This window comes from Dipodomys merriami, unplaced genomic scaffold, assembly GCF_024711535.1.
Source record: "Dipodomys merriami isolate MVZ:Mamm:240054 unplaced genomic scaffold, mDipMer1.0.p SCAF_177, whole genome shotgun sequence".
Taxonomy (NCBI): domain Eukaryota; kingdom Metazoa; phylum Chordata; class Mammalia; order Rodentia; family Heteromyidae; genus Dipodomys; species Dipodomys merriami.
This window is the reverse complement of record NW_027203126.1, coordinates 124,387-145,937: the sequence shown is the minus strand read 5'-3', so window position 1 is coordinate 145,937 and position 21,551 is coordinate 124,387. Positions and strand designations below refer to the sequence as shown.

Sequence of the window (21,551 nt, the reverse complement as noted above, 5' to 3'; positions counted from 1 at the left end):
ATCCATCCGCCTGATTGTTAATAATTGCCATTCCTTTGGGTGGAAATCAAGCAGCTTGTTTTCATAATGAGTAGCTGAAAATAACAGCCGAGAATGTGGGCCCAACAATGGCAGGGAAAGGTTTTGCGAGTGTAGCCTAGATGGCAAAAGCAAGACATTGAAAAATAATCTACGGGGCCCAGTAAGTAGGGTGGTGCACACTTGTTTAATCCTGGCTAGATGGGAAGTGGAGGTAGGTGGATCGCTGTTCTAGGCAGGCCCAAAGCAAAAAGAAAGATACTATCTGAAAAATAAAGCTAAACAGAAAGGGCCCAGAGTATGGCCAAATGGTAGAGTCTGAGGCCTGAAATTCAGACCCCCTGTTAGAATATTTTAGGCTTTGCCAGAAAAACCACGCAGACATCCAGGTACAAAGAACAAAGAAAAGGTTTATTGCGGGGAAAGGGGCTGGCAAGACCCGTTCTCACAGGGAGAAGTGAGAAGAAGCGCCAGCTATTGTCTGGGGTGACCTATATTACCTAGGAGGTTTAGGAGGGGCTAGAAGGGGCTAGAAGGCGGAGACCCTGGTGTGGATCTGAGGGCCAGGGGCTTCATCATGGCGGACTAGATTTATGGCTGCTGTTCCGACCAGAAGGTCACTTTAAGGGGCTCTTGTTGCCTTATATGGTGGTAGTTGCCCCAGAGAAGTGCCAGCCCAAGGTAGAGGGGGTTGGAGGCTGATTATTTACTGGCTGATTATTTACTGCCTTTACTACATGAGCCTAGTGTTGCCTTGGAAAGGCACATGCTCAGCTGTGGAGAGGGGAAGGAGTGTACTAAGCTATGGGAAGGGAGCTCATTGGCCTAACACCCCCTCTACTGCCGGAAGTAAAAAGCAAAACCTAATTAGGAGGATTGTTCAGCTATTAAAAAGAATGCAGTCATGGAGCTGGGAAGGTGGCTCAGTGGTAGAGTGCTCGCCTTGCATGCATGAAGCACTGGGTTCGATTCCTCAGTACCACATAAACAGAAAAAGCCAGAACTGGCACTATGGCTCAACTGGTAGGGTACTAGACTTGAGCAAAAAGAAGCTCAGGGATAGTGCCCAGGCCCTGAGTTTAAATCCCAGGGCTGGCAAAAAAGAATAAAGTCAGGGAGACCCAGCATGGTGGCTGACCTCTATAATCCCAGCTCCTCTGGAGATGGACATAGAAGGCAGTCCTAGGATTGTGGCTTAGTAACTGCTGACAGCTGTGGCTCTGGGGGGGCGTGAGCGGAAGCCATGGGGTGGAGGGAAGATCACTTAGGCCTCCCTCAATTGCTTGGCAGTGACTATGCACTCTGGTTCATACTTCCTAACCAAAATAAGAGGCAATAAAGTTGGAACACACACAAATACTTCCTGGGTTATACAAAACAAAAAACAAATCCTTGACCTCTGAGGATGGGAATAACTTTGTCCGTAGAATAAATTAGGGACATTTTTTTTTTCATCATCGTGAGTAGTTGGACTTTGTTTTGTTGGGCGAAAGGCAATGTGCCTCACATTTTAATATGATTCATTTTAAAAATAATATAAGCACGACATTTGGAAAATGGAATAAGATGTCAAAGAAGTCAGGCATGGTAAGTATTAAAAATCTCTTCAATTTGCCTCTTCAATTTGTCTAGATAGAGAGATTGCTCGTGGTATGGGAAGAGAGGTATCAGAAGGAGTAGAAATCGGAGCAATTTCTGGTCTATATCAAAAGTCTTAAAAATACAGCACAGCCTCTGACTCACACTCTATTTAGAGAACCTTCCTCAGGAAATTGTGTGCACACAAAAGGTTGAGCTTAAAGATTTGTTTGTTTGTTTGTTTATAGCTGCAACATATCCAAATAAGGAAGCATGTGAGGGTTGCTTCTATGTCTGTAACTTATTAGATTTACAGTCCTGGACAAGAGCAGCTTTTCTGACATAGATGCAGATACGAAGGTGAAGCTGGAAGATACACAGACACATAGACACTCAGACACACAGACACATACAGTGGAAGTTATAACCACCGGCCTCATTCCCTGTAAATGCTACCAAACGATGTGAAACTCCCTGGCACACAGTAGGTCTGCAAATCAAACATGTGATTGTCATTAGGTTGACTAATGGCATGAAGTAGGGGTAAGGGTAGGTCCATGGTAGAAGAATTTTTTGTTTTTGTTTTGCTAGTTCTAGGACTTGAATTTGGGGTGTAGTCCTGGAGTTCCTATTGCTCAAGGCTAGCACTCTGCCACTTGAGCTACAACGTCACTTGCAGCATTTTTTGTGGCCAATTGGAAATAAGAGTCTCATGGACTTTCCTGCCCGGGCTGGCTTCCATCCATCATTCTGAGATCTGGGTTTACGGAGAAGCTAGGATTACAATCATGACTCACTGGTTCCCAACTTCTGAAAGTTATTCTTGACATTTTATTATGTACTTAAAATATATATATATATATATATATATATGTATATATATTTACTGCCAGGTGCTGGTGGATCACACCTGTAATCCTAGCTACTCAGGAGGCTGACATCTGAGGATCACAGTTCAAAACCAGCCTGGGCAGGAAAAGTCCATGTGACTCTTATCTCCAATGAATCACTGGAAAACCAGAAGTGGAGCTGTGGCCCATAGAGTGCTAGCCTTGAGCAGAAAAGCTTAGGGACAGCACCTAGGGGCTGAATTTGAGCCCCATGACCAACGATAACAACAACAATGACAAAATGTCTTTACTACTACTATTATATTAGTTATACAGCCTCTCTATCTCCTTGTTCACCTAGGGTGACATTGTATGCTGAATTTCTTCCCATGAAATCCAGAGCCAAGTGTATTTTGCTGATCGAGGTGAGGTGGCTGGGCTTCCAGAGATTGGAAATTCCCTGGGAAATGCTAGCCAAGAGTCCTGAGCTGTAGGATCAGCTGAAGAAAAATAGACCTGGTGTGGGCGGGACCCTCGGGAGATGGGCGGCACCCGGGGCCAACCAGGCCATCGTACAGGCTGTCGGAAAGGGTCAGCCACTCTGACTTTTGCCAACTCCAGTGGCCCCTTTCTCACCTGATTCTCTCATCCACGGTGACCCCCTCCCACCAAATTGCTCACTGTGTGGCCCACGCTCCCCCAGCCTCTAACGCTGAGCCCTGTTCTCCTGCGCAGGTCTTTTGGGCCATCGGGACAGTGTTCGAGGTCGCCCTGGCTGTGTTCGTGATGCCCAGCCTGGGCTGGCGTTGGCTGCTGGTCCTCTCGGCCATCCCGCTCCTCCTCTTTGCTGTTCTGTGCTTCGTAGGTATCCTTGGAGCCTCTCCTTCCTGGGCCTTCACTGTGCTCTGTTTTGGTTGCAGGATGTACAGCCTCCTCTTAAGATGATTTCTTTTAGCCTGAAAATGACCCAAGGAATATTTGATTTTCCTTCAGATGGATGCTTTGGGGGGAGAGAGCTGGAGATGGGGCAAACACAGACCCCCTCATTGCAAGATAGATGTACGCTTAATGCGACTGTATTGGATTCATTAGGAGCCTTGAGTCCCAAGTGACAGAAACCTAATTCAGACCGGCTTGAGGAAAACAGAGGATAGATACATGACAGACGATTCAGTAGTGGACTTCAGGCAGGAGCTCAAATGCTGTCTCTGCCTACATAAACCACACCCCAGACATTCATCATTTCATGTATAGAACACATGCATGAAACACTTTACAGCCAGTGAAGCTCCAAATAAGTCTATAAATGGATGGTTCTCATGTCTGAAAAATATTACAGTAATTCCCAATGAGGACAATAGGCATTCATATTTACTGAGCTCAACAGTTCCACAGGCTCTGTGCATGCGTTCTGATGTTTATTCTTCCCATTGGCCACGGGGGGGGGGGGGGGGATATTAGGCACCTGTATCACTTAGGATGACAAAAGCTTTTTGTTTTGTTTTTGGTGTCAGGCCTAGGGCCTGAACTCAGGGTCTGAGCACTGTCCCTTCGCTTTTTTGCTCAAGGCTGGAATTCTACTACTTGAGCCATGGCTCCTCCTCTGGGTTTTTGCTGTTTAATTGGAGATACTTGAGTCTTATACATTCTCTTGTCTGGGCTGGCTTCAAACCTCAGTCCTCAGATCTCAGTGTCCTAAATAGCTAGGATTATAGGTGTGAGCCACCACAGCGCCCAGCAATACCAGTTCTTATAATAGATAAAGCCACAAACTCAATATTTTTGGTATGGGGTTTTTTGTTGTTTTTTTTTTTGCAGGCCATGGGGCCTGAACTTCTGGGCCTGGGCGCTGCCTCTCAGCTCTTCAGCTCAAGGCTAGCGCTCTACCACTTTAGCCACAATGCCACTTCCGGCTTTTTCTGCTTACGTGGTGCTAAGGAATCAAACCCAGGGCCTCATGCATGCAACAAGGCAACACTCTAACTCTGAGCCACCTTCCCAGTTCCACAAACTTAGTATTTTAACAGAGAATTTTATTTCTTGCTGGCAGGGAAAATGGGATTCTGTGTCCAGGTTTTCTTTCCAGCTTATGACTGCTATCCTCTGGACCCTTGGAGTTTTCTATGTGCAGATTACTGCCTGGGAAAGGAAAATGGAGATTATATACACCTTCCTGCTTCCATGCCATTGGTGGCAGCAAGTCACATGGCCCCACCTAGCTGCAAGGGAAGCCAGGAAATCTAGCTAGGTGGCCCCTAGTCAAGGGCAGTTCTGTACTTTGGTAAGGGAAGCATGAACTTTGGTGGGCATTAGCCATATCTGCCACATCCTTGTGTCATTGAGGAAGAAACAGGCCAGGGAGGTGACACACGTGTCAAAGGGCATGAAGGAAAAGAAACAAACAACAACAAAAACCAAGAACACACACACACACACACACCCCTCTTAATTTGAACCAGATTTTCTGATCCCAGGCCCATGCTTTTCTCAACTACTCCCGGCTACCTATTTCATAGCTCAATATGGCTTTATTTGGAAGAAGTGTATCTCTCTGGTCCCTTGGGGTTGGGACTCCCATTTAGGCTTAAAGGTTAGGAAATGAGGCAGAGCCCAGGTTAGGGAGCGTTTCTCTTGGGTGAGATTTGGGGGGGGGGAGGGGGCTGGAGTGGAGAGTGGTTCTTTCAATTCAATCCTCACCTGCAGCTCTGAAAGCAGCATTGAATAATCTGACAACAGCCATGACCATAACAATCGCCACACAATCCTCCCCACAAGCCTATGAGGTTAGGAAGGAAGGAAGAGATGTTGGAGGCAGAGAGATCAAGTCACCGACCCCAGGTCAGGAATCCATAGAATACAATGGAAAAGATAGCATTTGCCCCCAGGTGCCTGGAGTGCCTACTCTTAGAGACCTCTCATAGATCAGCGTGTTTGGTGGCACCCTAAGCAGCCACACCCGTGTCTCCTGTCCTCCTCAGTGGCTGCCGGAGAGTGCGCGGTACGATGTGCTGTCTGGAAACCAAGAAAAGGCCATTGCCACCTTGAAGAGGATAGCGACGGAAAATGGAGCGCCCATGCCACTGGGGAAGCTCGTCATCTCCAGGCAGGTCAGTGTCTCGCCCACCGATGCGGGGGCCCTGTGTCCACGCATGCACACAGCCGAGGTGCGACTATTCACACACATGCGGGGGAGAGGGGGAGGTGCACGTGTGGGCAGTTTGCATGAGTGCTGTGTGTGCATCTGTATAAGCCAGAAGTGGGTGGGGTGCAGTAGGCTGGACCTGCCGAGGGGAATTGGGCAACTCCGATTTCCACTGTCGACTTCCGAAAATGCTACCAGGAGAATTTAGCCAGTGAGAAAGAAATGTGGTGTCCACAAATGAGTCCTGTACCTGCATCGGCTCCTGTGTTTACCTTGTAGTGCTGATCACGTCTAGCCAATGTGATGGATGGATGAACACTGTACAACAAAACCACATTAGAAAGTGAAATGTGCCCCCCCCCCCATGGTGGCACATGCCTCTCATTCCAGCCCTTGGAAAGGCAGAGGCAGGAAGATCAGGAGTTGGAGGCCAGCTTGAGCTAAATGCCTGTCTAAAAAAAAAAGCAGGAAAAAGACCAGGCAGACACAAGCTTGGGATTCTAGCAACTCCAGAGGTAGGAATTTGGAGGATCGAGGTCTGAGGCTAGCCTGAGGGAAAGTTCATGAGTCTAAACATGCTGTAATAATCCCAGCTGAGTGGAGGTACAGATAGGAGGATTGTAGAGGTAGAATGATCGAGGTTTGAGGCCGATCCCAGGCAAAGATGATGAGACCTTAGCCAAAGAAATAAACAAATAAAGAATCAAAGTTCTTAGCCGGGCGCTGGTGGCTCACGCCTGTAATCCTAGCTACTCAGGAGGCTGAGATCTGAGGATCGAGGTTCAAAGCCAGCCCGGACAGGAGAGACCGTGAGACTCCTATCTCCAATAAACCACCAGAAAACCGGAAGTGGCGCTGTAGCTCAAGTGGTAGAGCGCTCGCCTTGAGCTGGAGAGCTGAGGGACAGTGCCCAGGCCCAGAGTTCAAGCCCCACGACCAACAACAACAACGAAAAAAGAAACAAAGTTCTGGGTGGGGGCTTAAATACTACACTGTCCAGCATGTACAGGCCCTCCTTCCCTGAAGAAAAAAAAAAACAACTTCACAGAAAATGAAAAGGTATTTTTCTTGGTGACTAAAGTAGACACCTATAATCTTTCCCCCCACTTTTAGCATATCTAAATAGCAAACATTTCTGTTATCACAGTTATAGCATATGTGTTTCTGTGGAACATGATAAAGCTACGGTTTGAAAAAGTTCTTTAGTACTGACAGGTTGTTAGCAATTATATAAAACTTGCAAATGAGTGAGTCGCTAATCAATCTTTTGGCAAATGACTGGTAATAGGTTGTCTTTGTGGCACATTGATTGCTGACTTTGACTTAGAATTGGCTGTGTGTGTGTGTGTGTGTGTGTGTGTGTGTATGTGTGTGTCCCTCCATGGGTCTGATCCCAAACTCCAGGCTCAGGGAACCAAGGCTCCTGGACCTTTGGTGCATCTCAGCTGCACAGGCTTCATGGCTGAACAGTATGGATTTGAGTCTTGGCTTCTTGCTCCTGGAGATGGGTAGGCACCGGTGTGTACCCACACATCCTGGAGGAGAGAATTGATAGCACACTTTTGTCTTGAGACAGGAAGACCGAGGCAAAATGAGGGACCTTTTCACGCCACATTTCAGATGGACAACCTTGCTGTTGTGGTTCATATGGTAAGATGGGCTTCTAACCCATGCGGCTCCACACCCCCCCCCCCCCCGGCCCACTGCTGCCTTCCAAAATGCTATTTCTGGCTTCTTGCTAGTTAACTGGAAATAAGAGTCTTGTGGATTTTTCTGCCTCAATTGGCTTTGAATCTCTAACCTCAGATCTCAGCCTCCTGAGTAGCTAGAATTACAGGCACGAATCACAGATACCTGGCTTAGATCTGTATCATTTATTTATTTGTTTGTTTGTTTATTTATTTTTCTATCCGTCTGTCCTGGAACCTGAACTCTGGGCCTGGGCGCTGTCCCTTAGGTCCTCAGCTCAAGACTAGCGCTCTACCACTTGAGCCACAGCGCCACTTCTGGCTTTTTCTGCTTATGTGGTGCTGAGGAATTGAACCCAGGGCCTCATGCATGCAAGGCAAGCACTCTACCACTAAGCCACCTTCCCAGCCCAGATCTGTATCTTTTAAAAGAAAAACTTTGATCTTTGCTTTAAAGGAAAACATGAATTGCAGGCCACAGATAAGAGAGCTTCCAGTGGAGCAGGGTGCCCACGACTCACATCTGCAATCCTAGCTACTCAGGAGGCTGAGACCTGAAGATCACAGTCCCAAGCCAGCCCAGGCAAGAAAGTCTGTGAGACTCTTATCTCCAAATTAACTACCAAGAAGCTGGAAATGGAGCTGTGGTGCAAGCGGCAGAGTGTTAGCGCAAAACCTCAGAAACAACAACTAGACCCTGAATTCAAGCCCCAGGACTACCGTCCCCCAAAATAAAATAAGGTCTTCCAGTAAAAAGTAGGCTCATTAAAGCTGGGCACCAGTATCTCATGCCTGTAATCCTAGCTACTAAGGAGGCTGAGATCTGAGAATCATGGTTCAAAACCAGCCTGAGCAGGAAAGTCTATGAGACTCTAATTTCCAATTACCACCAGAAAACCGGAAACGGTGCTGTAACTCAAGTGGTAGAGCACTAGCCTTGAGCTGAAGAGCTGAGGGAAAGCATCTGGGCCCAGAGTTCAAGCCCCACAACTAACAGTTTGTCAAGACAACGAGCCTCTGTATTTAAGAGACTGAGGGAGAGGAAGAGGTTACAGATTCAATAGCATGAAACTGATACTAGGTTAAAATCAAAACAAGTGAAAGGAAACTTGAAAGGGATTTCTTTCCCACAATAAGGTTTAGTATTTGTGCTATTTCTTTTGTCACCTTGGGTCCCACCCACAACCCACCCATAGTTTAAAGACCCACCTGGAGCACCTGGCCATTCTTGGAACTTCCATTCAGATATTGTTCCACAGGGGAGGACTAGGGGAGGGGAGGTGTTTGCAGGGAGCAATTACCTTCCTCTTTACAGCAAATCAAATCCCAGCCATTCTCCCAACTCTCTTTCTACGAAATAGGCCTGGGGAGCATCTACAGTGTAAGGAAACCAGCCTGGCTTTAGGGCTTTGTGTTCTTTTTTTAACCTAGTCTCAATGTTCCTATTCACCTTTGAGCAGAGGGTGCTAATTAATAGGGAGTAGCCCTAGGGGGTCAATTACAGAGACTAGGTGAGAACTGCTTTGATTATGCAAAGAACCCAGCTCAGCTCTACCCTGCAGTTCCTAGGAGTTGAAGCAACCTCACCAGGGCATGTTTTTTTTGTTTTTTGTTTTTTGTTTGTTTGTTTGTTTTTTACAGCAGCTGAGAGCCCGGTACAGAGGTGGAAACTGCTGGGTTTGTTTTTTCTTTTTCTTTTTCCAGTTATGGAACTTGAACTCTGGGCCTGGGCGCTGTCCCTCAGCTTTTCAGCTCAAGGCTAGTGCTCTACCACTTGAGCCACAGTGCCACTTCTGGTTTTCCGGTGGTTCAGTGGAGATGAGAGTCTCATAGACTTTCCTGCCCAGGCTGGCTTTGCACCCGTGATCCTCAGATCTCAGCCTCCTGAGTAGCTAGAATTGCAGGCATGAGCTACCAGTGCCCGGCTAAACTGCTGGAGTTTTAAGAAGGGACAGAGTTAAGAAGGCCTTCCTTTGAGAGTAATAATTCACTTGGGCCAATACTACTGAAGTCTTGAATTTTTTGGTGCATTGAAATTACTAGGCCAGATGACAGTGGCTCAAGCTTGTAATTCTAGCTCCTCAGAAGTCTGGGTTCCAAGGATTGTGGTTTGAAGCCAGCCCAGGCAGAAAAGTCTATGAAACTCTTATCTCCAATTAACTACTCAAAACCAGGTAGTGGCGCTATGGCTCAAGTGGTAGAGCGCTAGCCTTGAGCACAAAGAGGCTCAGAAACAGTGCCCAGCCCCAAGTTCAAGCCCCATGACCAACAAAAATAAATAATAATTACTAGATTTGCTGGCACAAATTGTAACAACCCCAAGAAAATGGGACCATAGTGGTAGAGTGCTTGCTTTGCATTCATGAAGCCCTGGGTTCAATTCCTCAGTACCACATAAACAGAAAAAGCCAGAAGTGGTGTTGTGGCTCAAGTGGTAGAGTGCTAGTCTTGAGCAAAAGAAGCTCAGGGGCAGTGCCCAGGCCCTGAGTTCAAGCTCCAGGACTGGCAAACAAACAAACAAAAAACCCAAAACAAGAAATGAGCAAGGTGTCATTGCAGTCAGAAACTCTACACTCGTGTCCAACTTCACCAGGTTGATCCAGAAGCTGTGACAGATATCACTGAGTCTGTTAGCTTCCAAAATTTTTGTCCCCAGAGAAACAATGTTCGTGTGCTTCCCCATTTCTGTCTCTCAGCCCAGTTTTTCTTTCTTTTCTTTTTTTAATGCTGGTACTGGGGCTTGAACTCAGAGTATATATATATGTCCTCATGGCTTGTTCACTCAAGGCTGGTGCTCTACCAACTTGAGCCACACCTCCATTTCCAGCTTTTTTTTTTTTTTTTTTTTTTTTGCTGATAAATTGAAGAGTCTCTCAGATTCTAGCACCGGTAGCTCGTGCCTGTAATCCCAGCTACTCAGAAGGCTGAGATTTGAGGATGGAGGTTCTGGGCCAGCCTGGGCAGAAGAGTCTTGGTGAGATTATCTCCAACTAACTACCAGAAAACTGGAAATGGAGCTATGGCTCAAAGTGGTAGAGCTAAAGCTCTGGCTTTGAGCAAAAACAAACAAACAAACAAAAAAAAGAGTTCAGGGACAGTGCCCAGGCCTTGAGTTCAAGCCTCACAAACAACCAAAAAAAAAAAAGTCTCTCTGATTTGTCTGCCTGGGCTGGCTTCAAACTGGAATCCTCAGATCCCAGCCTCCTGAGTAGCTAGAATTCCAGGCATGAGCCACTGGTGCCTGGCCCCAATGTTTTCCCTGTTAGGGAAACAGCCTTGAGAAAAGGGGTGTGTGGAATAGTCCATAGATTCTGGTCCTCCTAAGGGCACAGGAGCACTCCCCCTCCTCGCACCATGATTCTGGGTGCCTGCCAACTTCCTGCTCAAGACCTCCAGCCAAGCCCTAGAGACCCAGGGTGGTCCAAAGACTGGTCCCCAGCGGGCCAGGCGCTGGGAAGGGGGCGGGGGGGGGGGGTGGCGTTCAGGGGAGGGGATGCGGCTCTGGTGTGGCTTTCTCTCCTCATCCCTTCATTGATCTTATTTGTTCCCGACAGGTTTTCCAATGCGTTTTCTTATTACGGGTTAGTGTTGCTCACCACGGAGCTCTTCCAGGCTGGGGACGTCTGCGGCAGTGAGTACCTCCCCGCCTCCCCCCACCCCGCGCAGGCGGGGGCTGCGCTGGCGCTCGCTGCCCGGGGCCCAGATCCACGGCTTCCAGGACACGGGCTGACCTTGTCATGGGGGCCTGTCACAGGAGAAGGGGTTAAGGGGCGGGAGTCCCACAGCTTCCCAATTTCTATCTCTTAGCCCAGTTTTTCTTTCTTTTCTTTTCTTTTTTTTTTTTTTTTTATGCTGGTACTGGGGCTTGAACTTAGGGCCTGAGCACTGTCCCTGAATCTTTTTTTTTCCTGCCACAACTCCACTTCTGACTGTGTGTGTATGTGATTAATTAGAGATAAGAGTGCCACGAATTTCCATGCCCAGGTTGGCTTTGTACCATGATTCTCAGATCACAGCCTCTTGAGTAACTAGGATTATAGGCGTGAGTCACCAACACACACTGTGTGTGTGTATACTAAATTTTCCTGTCACCTCATCTATCTGTCTGTCTGTCTGTCTGTCTGTCTATCCATCCATCCTGCCACAAGTGGACAGGTTTGTGCTAAGCAGAAGATCCAGTGGGGTATAAGAAAGCTCTGTTGGGGGCCAGATAGTGAATGTGCTCAGTGTTCCCACACAATGCTGCTGCTTGAGACAGGAAGGCAATTTCAAAGCAAGCAGCAATAGTATGTGCTAGACGTAGTAATGAAGGGAAATGTGCCATTCACTGTCTGCAGGTTTGCTCGAGTAAACTGATGAAGTAGGTGTGCTGGGTTCTGGTGGCTTATGACTGTAATCCTAGCTACTCAAGAGGCTGCGATTTGAAGATCATAGTGCAAAGCCAGCCTGGACAGAAAAGTCCATGAGACTCTTTTTTTTTTTTTTTTAATTTTATTTTATTTTATTTTTTTATTTTATTATTTTTTTTAATATTATTTTATTTTATTTGAGAACATACTGTACAGAGGGGCTACAATTACATGGGCAGGATAATGCATACATTTCTTACCAAGCATTGCAGCCTCCTCCTTTGTTTACCCTTCACCTCCCTTCCCAGCCTCCCCCCTCCCCCCACCCAATTATACCCCCCTCCCCCCCCCCACCGACATTGTAAAGCTGGTTTTGACATGACATTTTGTACTTCTCATTGTTGCAACAGGTCCACCTGAATCCTTAAATGACTTGTTTGCCCCCATCTCCTCCACATGTTATACTGACATCAAATATAGTGAAAGCGGGGGTTACACTGTGGGGGAGGGACATACATCCATGAGACTCTTATCTCTAATTATCCACCAAAAAAACTGAAAGTGGAGATGTGACTGAAATGGCAGAGTGCCAGCCTTGAGCAGAAAAGCTGAGGAACCGTGTCTAGGCCCTGAGTTCAAGCCCCAGTATCAGCACCAAATAATAATAAAAATGAGGAGGAGGGAGAGGAAGAGGAAGAGGAGGAGGAGAAGGAGGAAGAGGAGGAGGAGGAGGAGGAAGAGGAGGAGGAGGAGGAGGAGGAGGAAGAGGAGGAGGAGGAGGAGGAGGAGGAGGAGGAGGAGGAGGAGGAGGAGGAGGAGGAGGAGGAGGAGGAGGAGGAGGAGGAGGGGAATACACAGCAGAGCTCTGCTGTTTGCTTCCAAGCCTGTCACGCTTCCTGTCCTCTTTCTGGATCAGGTGCAGGGAAGAAGGGTGGGGTGCAGGCAGGTGTATGATTCCACACTCACGCTCTTCTTCCTCCCTCTGGCTCCTCTCCTAGTTTCCAGCCGGAAGAAGGCAGTAGAAGCGAAGTGCAGCCTGGCCTGTGAGTACCTCACTGAAGAGGACTACATGGACCTGCTGTGGACCACGCTCTCCGAGTTCCCAGGTGAGACCGGTGTCAGGTGAGGCCAGACATCCTCAGATCTCAGCCTCCTGAGGCGCTGGGGTGACAGATACATCCTTCTTGCAAGGTATCAAGCCTTCTTAGTGTCATGCATGCTGGCAGAAGACAGAAGATGCCTGGGTTGGAGGCATGAGGACTACTCTAGCAAATGGTTATCTATTGTGGAAAGAATAGTACCTTGCTGTCAGTGTCTCCTTGCCCCATTTCTACCTGGACAATGAAGAAGCCTGGGTGGATGATAGACATGTGATAGTTTCACAGCACAGCTTGAGTATATGAGTGCATTGACAATGATGAAATACTTGAGCCTGGATAGTATATAAAGAAGAGACGTTCAGTGAGCTCACAGCAGCCTTGGAGGACTGCATGGTGGGTGACATCACAAAGGGTCACACACATGAGAGACAGGACAGCAGAGTCACTAAGGAGGGCACTCACCATCTCCCCAGTAGCCCACCTTTGTATCCAACTTCCCTAGGTAGAGATGGAGTCTCAAACCACAATCCTCCCAATCGCAGCCTCCCACATTGCTAGGATGATGGGCAGGTGCCATGGTACCCAGCTATATATTGAGATGGGAACTCTCAAACTTTTCAACCCAGTTTGGCCTCAAACCACAATCCTCTTGTTCTCAGCCTCCCAAGTACTTGGATTTCAGGTGTGAGCCACTGGTGCCTGGCTTCCAGCACCTCGTAACATCTGAAGAACAGTCCTTGGGGGACCCCCCCTCAGAACTATATACGAATCAGCTTGGTGGACCCCAAACTTAGGAGCCGCAAACCTGTTGTGAACATTGCCAGATACCTGCCCGATCTTTTATCCCAAAGGGAGGCATCATCTTATGTTCCTCAGTAAACCAATCTGCCCATAGTTCCCAAGGGAAAAAGCGTCTCTATCTTGCAAGGCTGTTTTTAATCAGATAAACAAACTTGAAAAGGTAGTCCTGAACAAAATAGCCTCTCTCGGCATTGCTTATGAGATTTGCGATGATAGGAGACCTATGAAGAGTTGTCTTCTTGCACCCTGGAGGCTGAACACAGGAGGATCACGATTGCAGGCCTTCCTTGGCAGAAAAGTTCATGAGACCCTCTTCCCAATGTGCCGTGGTTAGGCACGAGGGCATGTCTGTCAACCTAGCTATGTGGAGGCTGAGATTAGAAGGATCATGGTTGCAGGCTTACCCAAGCACAAAAGGCCAGGAGACTCCATCTCAATGGAAAAATGTGGGGCTGTTGTTACATGCCTATCATCCTAGCCATGATGGGAAGCCTAAAATAGGAGGATCTTGGTGAAAGCAGGTGTCTGATCAGGAAGTGGGACCCTATTTCAAACAGCACATTGATCAAGATACATTGTATACATTGATCAAGATACAGAGCCAGGTGCTGGTGGCTCACGCCTGTAATCCTAGCTATTCAGGAGGCTGAGATCTGAGGATTGTAATTCAAAGCCAGCCTAGGCAGGAAAGACTTTGAGACTCTTATATCTAATTAACCACTTAAAAAACAGAATTGGAGCTGTGGCTCAAAGTGGTAGAGTGCTAGTCTTGAGCAAAAATAATCTCAGGGATAGTGCCCAAGCCCTGAGTTCAAGTGCCATTACCACCACCAACAAAATACATTGTATTCATAATCTGACTTGTTAAATTGAAACTCCTTCCTACCACTTCTTAAAATAAATAAATAAATAAGCTGTGTGCTGGTGGCTCATGCCCATATTCCTAGCTGCTAAGGAGGCTGAGATCTGAGGATCATGGTTCAAAGCCAGCCCGGGAAGAAAAGTCCGTGAGGCTTTTATCTCCAATTAACCACCAGAAAATGGGAAGTGGTGCTGTGGCTCAAGTGGTAGAGTGTTAGGCTTGAGCTGAAGAGTTGAGGGACAGGGCCCAGGCCCAGAGTTCAAGCCCCACAACCAACAAAAATAAATAAATAAATATTAATTAAAAAAGAAGAAGAAAACAGAAAAACAGAAGAAGGCTAGAGAGCTAAAAGCTCAAGGGTTGTAGGCCTCGTGTCCACACTGGCTACTGTTCAGAGGTCATTTCAGGTCTTTGCTAGGTGACCTTCTCCATGCAGACAAACACATGAGAAGGCCGGGGGGGGGGGGGCAAGGCTGGCAACAGAGGTCACAGTCTCTTTTACCCTATGTAGACTGAGAATCAACACCTGTCGCTTTCCTATATTTCCAGTCATTAGACTTGAGCCACAGTCTGGTCCAAGGGGAGGCGGGGACACAGGGCATGGAGAGCAGGTTGTTATCATGGCAACAAGGGAGGGGGAGAACAGGGTGTGGAGGACAGGGTGGCATCATGGGAGAGCAGGATGGCATCATGGGAATCACGTGTCCTGCAGGTGTCTTTGTGACTCTGTGGATCATCGACCGCCTGGGCCGAAAGAAGACCATGGCCCTGTGCTTCGTCGTCTTCTCCTTCTGCGGCCTCCTGTTGTTCATCTGTGTGGGAAGGTGGGTAACCAGAGGGACCACCAGCCCTTTGCCCGGGCTGAGGCTCCAGGCTCCCTCCCAGTCATCCAGAAGCTCAAGCTCAAGGCTGGGGCCTCAGAGGGAGGCGGGCAGGGGAGGATGCAGAAGGTCACTTTGCCCCCAAGTTCCATCCAGTATCTTCCAGTGCAGGCTTTCCCTGAGATCATGCGGTAGTTCTACATTTTTCTGAGTGTGTTAACATTTGCTGAGTCTTCAATAGACCCCATTTTGCCATCCTGTTTTGGATAATTCTCCATTTTTCCAACTTCCAAGAACCTCCACATATAGAATTGACCTAGGCCTCTCCTGCTCCCACATCCCCCTTTAAAAGTGATAGGAAAGTTTCTTAGAGAAGGAAAAAATGGCAGAGGGAGAGAGCACATACACAGCACAGGTATGTCACGGGGGAAGACAGGGCTTCAGCCCATTGCTGCCATCTTGGCCAGCTCCCCCCTCCTCTCCTCTGAGAAGCACCCAGATCAAACCTAGTGAGGAATCCATGGGGTCCAGAAGGCTGGGGGACATGTTGTTTCTACCCTGAAACCTTGGCATGCTGAGACATGTCTAGGATCTCTCCTGGTCAGCAGGACTGACCTAAAATTACTGGCTCCTTGCCTGTCCCCTGTAAGCTCCCTTCCTAGCTTTACATTTATGGATTTGTTTGGGGGTGCGGGTGATTGAATTCAGGGCCTCACATAACCTAGGCAAGCGTTTTATCTCTAAGCCATATTCTTAGCCCTGGCTTTGACTATTTATATCACACACCCCCATCCTGTTCAACCTGAGCACAGCAAGTGGTCCCATCTGTTTGCCTGCTGCATTGGACACAACATAGCCTTTAGAGATACCAGGGCCTTTAGAGATGGCATTGCCATGAATGTGCCTGCCCATGAGCCTGTGAGCTAGCTGGGGGGCAGGGGTCGGGGAAGTAATCTTTGCCAATTTCTTTTTTTTTGGGGGGGGGAATGTGTATGTGGGGACCTAGGGCTTGAACTCAGGGCTTGGGGCATTGTCTCTGAGTTTCTTTTGCTCCAGGCTAGTGTTCTACTACTTGAGCCACAGCTCTACTTCTGGTACTTGTTTTTTGTGTTTTTTTTTTTTTCCTGGTAGTTGATTGGAGCTAAGAGTCTTACAGACTTTCCTGCCTGGGCTGGCTTCAAATCACGATCCTCCAATCTCAGCCTCCTGAGTAGCTGGGATTACAGATCAGGGGCACCCAATACCCAGTGTCTTTGCCGATTTCTAAGGTGTACATTCTGCCAGGAGAAGGAAGGATTTTGCTGAAATAAACACAGAAAAAAAGAAGAAGAAAACAAAAATGAACAAAACCAAACCCTACTCATCTGGGGTTTTTTTGGTGTTCTTTTTCTCCCCTTCTCTAGAAATGTGCTCACTCTGTTACTCTTCATTGCAAGAGCGTTTATTTCTGGAGGCTTCCAAGCGGCCTATGTTTACACACCTGAGGTAGGAGAGGGGTCGGGAGCAGCTGTACCATCGTGGGGGGACATGGAGTCCCCAGAAACACCCAGCCTGGGTTGCTGGAATCCAGGGCGGGCTTTCCTTTTCTCCCCTTATTTTGTAATGTTTGGGTGGCCCTGAAGATTGACTTCAGGGCCTTGTGCTTACAAGGCAGGCATTCTACCACTTGAGCCACGCCTCCTGCACTTTTTTTTGTTGTTGGTCATGGGGCTTGAACTCTGGGCCTGAGTGCTGTCCCTTAGCTCTTCAGCTCAAGGCAAGCGCTCTACCACTTGAGCTACAGCGCCACTTCCAGTTTTCTGGTGGTTTATTGGAGATAGGAGTCTCACGGTCTTTTCTGCCCGGGCTGGCTTTGAACCGAGATCCTCAGATCTCAGCCTCCTGAGTAGCTAGAATTACAGGCGTGAGCCACCAGCGCCCGGCTGCACTTTTTTTTTTTTTTTTTTTAACATGGATTGTATTCAAGGTAGAGTCTCCCTTTATGCCCAGGCTGGCCTGAGCTGTGATCCATGCTCTGCCTCATTGAATTTCCTATTACCATGGCCCCAGTCTGCCACCCCCTGCCACTTACATGGGATGAGTGACACTTGAGCGATTTCCCTGGCTTCAGGTCTGTGGGGATTGGGGCCCTGGGTCCTGAGCCAAGGCGAGGAGGGACAGAGGGTTTCTGGCATTGTCCCCGGTCCACACGTGACTGCCGTTGCAGGTGTACCCCACGGCGACGCGGGCGCTGGGCCTGGGCACCTGCAGTGGCATGGCGAGAGTGGGTGCCCTCATCACTCCGTTCATCGCGCAGGTAGGGGCTTCTCCGGTCCCGAACCCTGAACCTCAGTCAGGGCCTCTGCCCAGCGCTTTGTGTGCATCTGCATTACCTTGTTGTACCTAACAACTCACCCTCAGGAGGAAAGAAATGGTCCTCACCTGTGATAAAACACAGGCTCAGAAGGGTTACAGAAAGTTGCCCATTTGGGGGGGAGGAGCAATTAAGTGCAAAAGACCCCAAAGATGCCACCATAGGCAATTTGATACTTTGTACATTGCCAGTGTTGTACAACCTCTATCTCTATTAAGTGTTCCAAAACATTGTTTGTTTGTTTGCTTTTTCCTGTGCCAGTCCTGGGCCTTAAATTCAGGGTCTGGGCGCTGTCCCTGAGCTTCTTTTGCTTAAGGCTAGCGCTCTACCACATCTAGCTTTTTTTTTTTTTTTTTTTAATAATTTATTGGAGAGAAGAGATCCATGGGCTTTTCTGTCTGGGCTGGCTTTGAACCATGAGCCTCAGATCTCAGCCTCCTGAGTAGCTAGGGTTAGAGGTGTGAACCACCAGTGACTGGCCCACAATGTTCATAGTGGTCCTGGGAATTGAACTCAAGTTTGCTTGCTGGCAGGCATTCTACCACTTGAGCCATACCTCCAGTCCCTTTTTGTATTGGTTATTTTCTAGACAGGGTCTCACTTTATGCCCAGGTCCTCCTGGACTGAGATCCTCCTATTGGTGTTTCCCTGGGTCACTGGGATGATAGGCTTGTGCCATGACACTCAGCCATTGCTTGAGATGGAAATCTTGAGAACTTGCCTGCCCTGGCAGGCCTTGAACTATAACCCCTTGATCTCTGCCTTCCAGGTAAGCTAGGGTTACAGACCTGAGCCACCACATAGGCCTATTTGTTTTTGAGACAAGAACAAAGTTCAGGCTGAGCTTGAATTCACTATGCAGCCCAGGCTTACAATCCTCTTGCCTCAGCCTCTAAAGTACTGGGACTACAGGTGTGAACCACCACAGAGCCTTTCTATTCTGTGTTGTTGTGGCTCACTGTATGTCACTGGTTGTGAGCCTGCTGTGTGCTCTCCAGGCGCTCCCCATCTCTCCCCTCACCAGCAAGTAATACCAATCTATGCCCATTTGGCAGAGGGGGACAGGGGAGACAGGGAAGTTGGTTCAGGTCAGGTGGATTAATAAGGGGTCTGAACTTTAAAGCCTCATGGGCCCATGTTCAAATCCTAGCCCCATCTGAGTTGTCTTACCTGAGCCTTGGTATGCCACTTCATTTAGCACCTCAGTTTTCCCCTCTGTAAGATGGGGAGGGAGTGAAGCCCTCAGCTCATGGAACCATTGCATGGTGCACGCATCGCCTAAGACAAGACATTCTCCTCCCTCCCCAGGTGATGCTGGAGTCCTCCGTGTACTTGACGCTGGCCGTTTACAGCATCTGCTGCCTCCTGGCTGCCCTGGCATCGTGCTTTTTGCCCATTGAGACCAAAGGTCGAGGACTACAGGAGTCTAGTCACCGGGAGTGGGGCCAGGAGATGGTTGGCCGAGGGACACAGGGCACAGGTGCCCCCAGGTCGAACTCTGGCTCTCAGGAATAGTGACCGCTGGGGAAGGGGGGGCCGGGTGAGCTGGTCTTTGAGGCCGCAGGGCTGGGAGAGCTGGCCAAGCCCAGTTGGGCCAATCATGGGTCACTGTTGGCTTTAAGAACTCCCCCAGGACAAGCTGGACCAACAGGGTTTTGCGTGTTGACTGCATTTGTTCCTATTCACTGAGCACTCTGCCTCCTGGAGGCGTTTACTGGGGTGGGGGGTTCTCTGTGTGTGTGTCGGGGGGAAGCAGCCTGTGGTTCTGCATGGAGGGGAGCTGAGGATGCTGGCAGCCACAAGGTGCCATGCAGAGTACCTACAAAAAGATCTCTGAAGATCCTTACCCTCCAGACCCCTGCCACCACCAGCTGGATTGGCTCGATAGGTTTCTCCTACACTCTGGCACAGACTTCCTTTGGAATTACAGGTCACTTAGACATGCAGCCTGGACAGCTTTTCTTTGGGTCAGAATTCTCCCCAGTTCAAAGTTCTCCCAGACCTGGCAGGGGCGGGGAAAGGGGGGTTCCCTCCCCCTCTGGCTGCCTCCCAGGCCCTGGCTGGTGGAGATACTGGTAGATAGACTTGCATTTGAACTTGAGCCATTTCCTTACCTGCCCCCTCTGCAATTGCTGTTTGTGGTACTAATGGGGGGGGAGACAAAGAGAGGAGGAGGAGGGGTCTCTGTGGGGAGCTAGGGGAGCTAGGCTAGCACCAAGTAACAAGCTCAGAATGTGGCTACCCCACCTCCAACCTGGAAATTGGAAACGGAGGCCCAAAGGAGTAACTGGGTGTGGGGGGGGGAGGTAGGGGGAGGTTCAAATTCAAAGCCAATGTAGCCAAGAGGCAGGCCAGGGCTGCTTTACCCTCTTCCTGCTGAATGGTAATGGCTGGAGAAAGAAAATGGTTTACTCAGGCTCCAGGACTTCGGATTTTGTGCCTAGGTAGATGGGCAAATGGTCCCAGAAATCTAAAGGGTGTGGCAGAGTCACAGGGACCAGGTTGGGCGGCTCAGGATCCCCTGGGGACGAGCTCTCCCAGGGTCTCCACCACCCCACCCATCAAAGGCATCTAGCACTTTCCACAAGCTCAGCTCCTGCCATGGCTTCTAGGACAGGATGCATGAAGAGCAGCAGGATGACCCGAATGGGCAAAGTGTGTGCACTGCAGAAGAGGAGAGGGAGGCCTGGTGGGTGGAGTCAGGAGGAAGGGGTAGGTGCTAAGTGTCCCAAGCCTACACCTACTCCTGGGGTTGGGTCTACACAAGCCTCTTTTTCTGGCCTGGAAAGTTAGGCAGGAGACTCTCCAAAGGAGGAAAGAGGCTGCCCAGTCCTGGCAAAGGCCAGAGGAGACTGAACCCTTGCTCAACCTAAACATGGCAAGGAAGCCAAACGTGCGAACTGCTCATCTTATTAAAATACATGGATGGTGGACCCTGCAGGGCTCCAAGTTTGGTCCTTTGTGACGATGTGTGTGTGTGTGTGTGTGTGTGTGTGTGTGTGTGTGTGTGTGTGCTGGGTTTAAACTCAGGGCCCCTTCACACTCATTTGGCAATGGCACACAAGACTGGTGTTCTACCAATTGAATCACACTTCCACTTCTGGTTTTTGGTGGCTAATTGGAGATGAATGTCTCACAGACTTTTCTGCCCAGGCTGGATTCAAACCACGATCCTCAGATCTCAACCTCCTGAGTAGCTAGGATTACAGGTGTGAGCTACCTGAGCATAGTGACATTTCAACCTCAGGTTGTGGCTAACTTTACCATCTCAGAGAGTTCCCATTTTTCTATAACACACTCTCCAATGAGCCAGGAAGCTGAGTGGTTGCCTAGCAATGTTGCATCCTGGAGTCAAATGCAAGCAACATTTCCTTCCAATGGTGTGGAAGCCTGACTTCAGGCTCAAGTCTTAGGTCAGCTGTGACACCTTTTGTCCCTGAAGTAGGAGCTATGGGTTTCTCTGCCCCGGCAGGCAGACACAGCTGCGCAGAACTGCTTCTGCCCTAACAGCTGCATTTTCTTGAATCATGAGTTGTGGCTTTGATTATTTCTGGACAGCTCAGCTCTCCTAGGGAACACAGAACTTTTGCTGCCTCCTCTTCCTCTTCCTCCTCCTCCTCTTCCTCTTCCTCCTCCTCCTCCTCTTCTTCCTTCTTTTCTTCCAACTGGTCAGACAGTGCCAGATGATCATGCCTGCTCCTTCACTTTTAAACCACTGGGCAAGCTGAGGTTTGGTGGGCAGGAGTGTATCCCAGGGGCTGGGATGAAATCGGCGGTGTGGGGGCAGGGCAGTTTTTTTTCTTTTTCCTTTCTTTCTTTTTGGTCGGTCGTGGGGCCTGAACTCTGGGCCTAGACGCTGTCCCTCAGCTCTTCAGCTCAAGGCTAGCACTCTCCCACTTGAGCCACAGCACCACTTCCAGTTTTTTTCTGCTTATGTGGTGCTGAGGAATCGAACCCAGGGCCTCATGCATGCGAGGCAAGCGCTCTACCACTAAGCCACCTTCCCAGA

General features: G+C 48.8%; 1 protein-coding gene across 1 annotated transcript in view; it reads left to right on the top strand.

Moving 5' to 3' along the window:
* LOC138829823 (synaptic vesicle 2-related protein-like) overlaps nucleotides 1-20,516 on the top strand; it is a 41,596-nt gene extending 21,080 nt beyond the window's left edge. Inside the window, exons 7-16 of the mRNA XM_070026350.1 lie at nucleotides 2,788-2,851; nucleotides 3,162-3,287; nucleotides 5,405-5,533; nucleotides 7,145-7,218; nucleotides 10,811-10,887; nucleotides 12,604-12,711; nucleotides 15,081-15,192; nucleotides 16,593-16,674; nucleotides 17,396-17,485; nucleotides 18,851-20,516. Of these exons, the coding sequence (XP_069882451.1) occupies nucleotides 2,788-2,851; nucleotides 3,162-3,287; nucleotides 5,405-5,533; nucleotides 7,145-7,218; nucleotides 10,811-10,887; nucleotides 12,604-12,711; nucleotides 15,081-15,192; nucleotides 16,593-16,674; nucleotides 17,396-17,485; nucleotides 18,851-19,057 (1,069 nt within the window). The 3' untranslated portion in view covers nucleotides 19,058-20,516. The remainder of the gene's footprint in view (nucleotides 1-2,787; nucleotides 2,852-3,161; nucleotides 3,288-5,404; nucleotides 5,534-7,144; nucleotides 7,219-10,810; nucleotides 10,888-12,603; nucleotides 12,712-15,080; nucleotides 15,193-16,592; nucleotides 16,675-17,395; nucleotides 17,486-18,850) is intronic.
* Nucleotides 20,517-21,551: the final 1,035 nt, after the last annotated feature.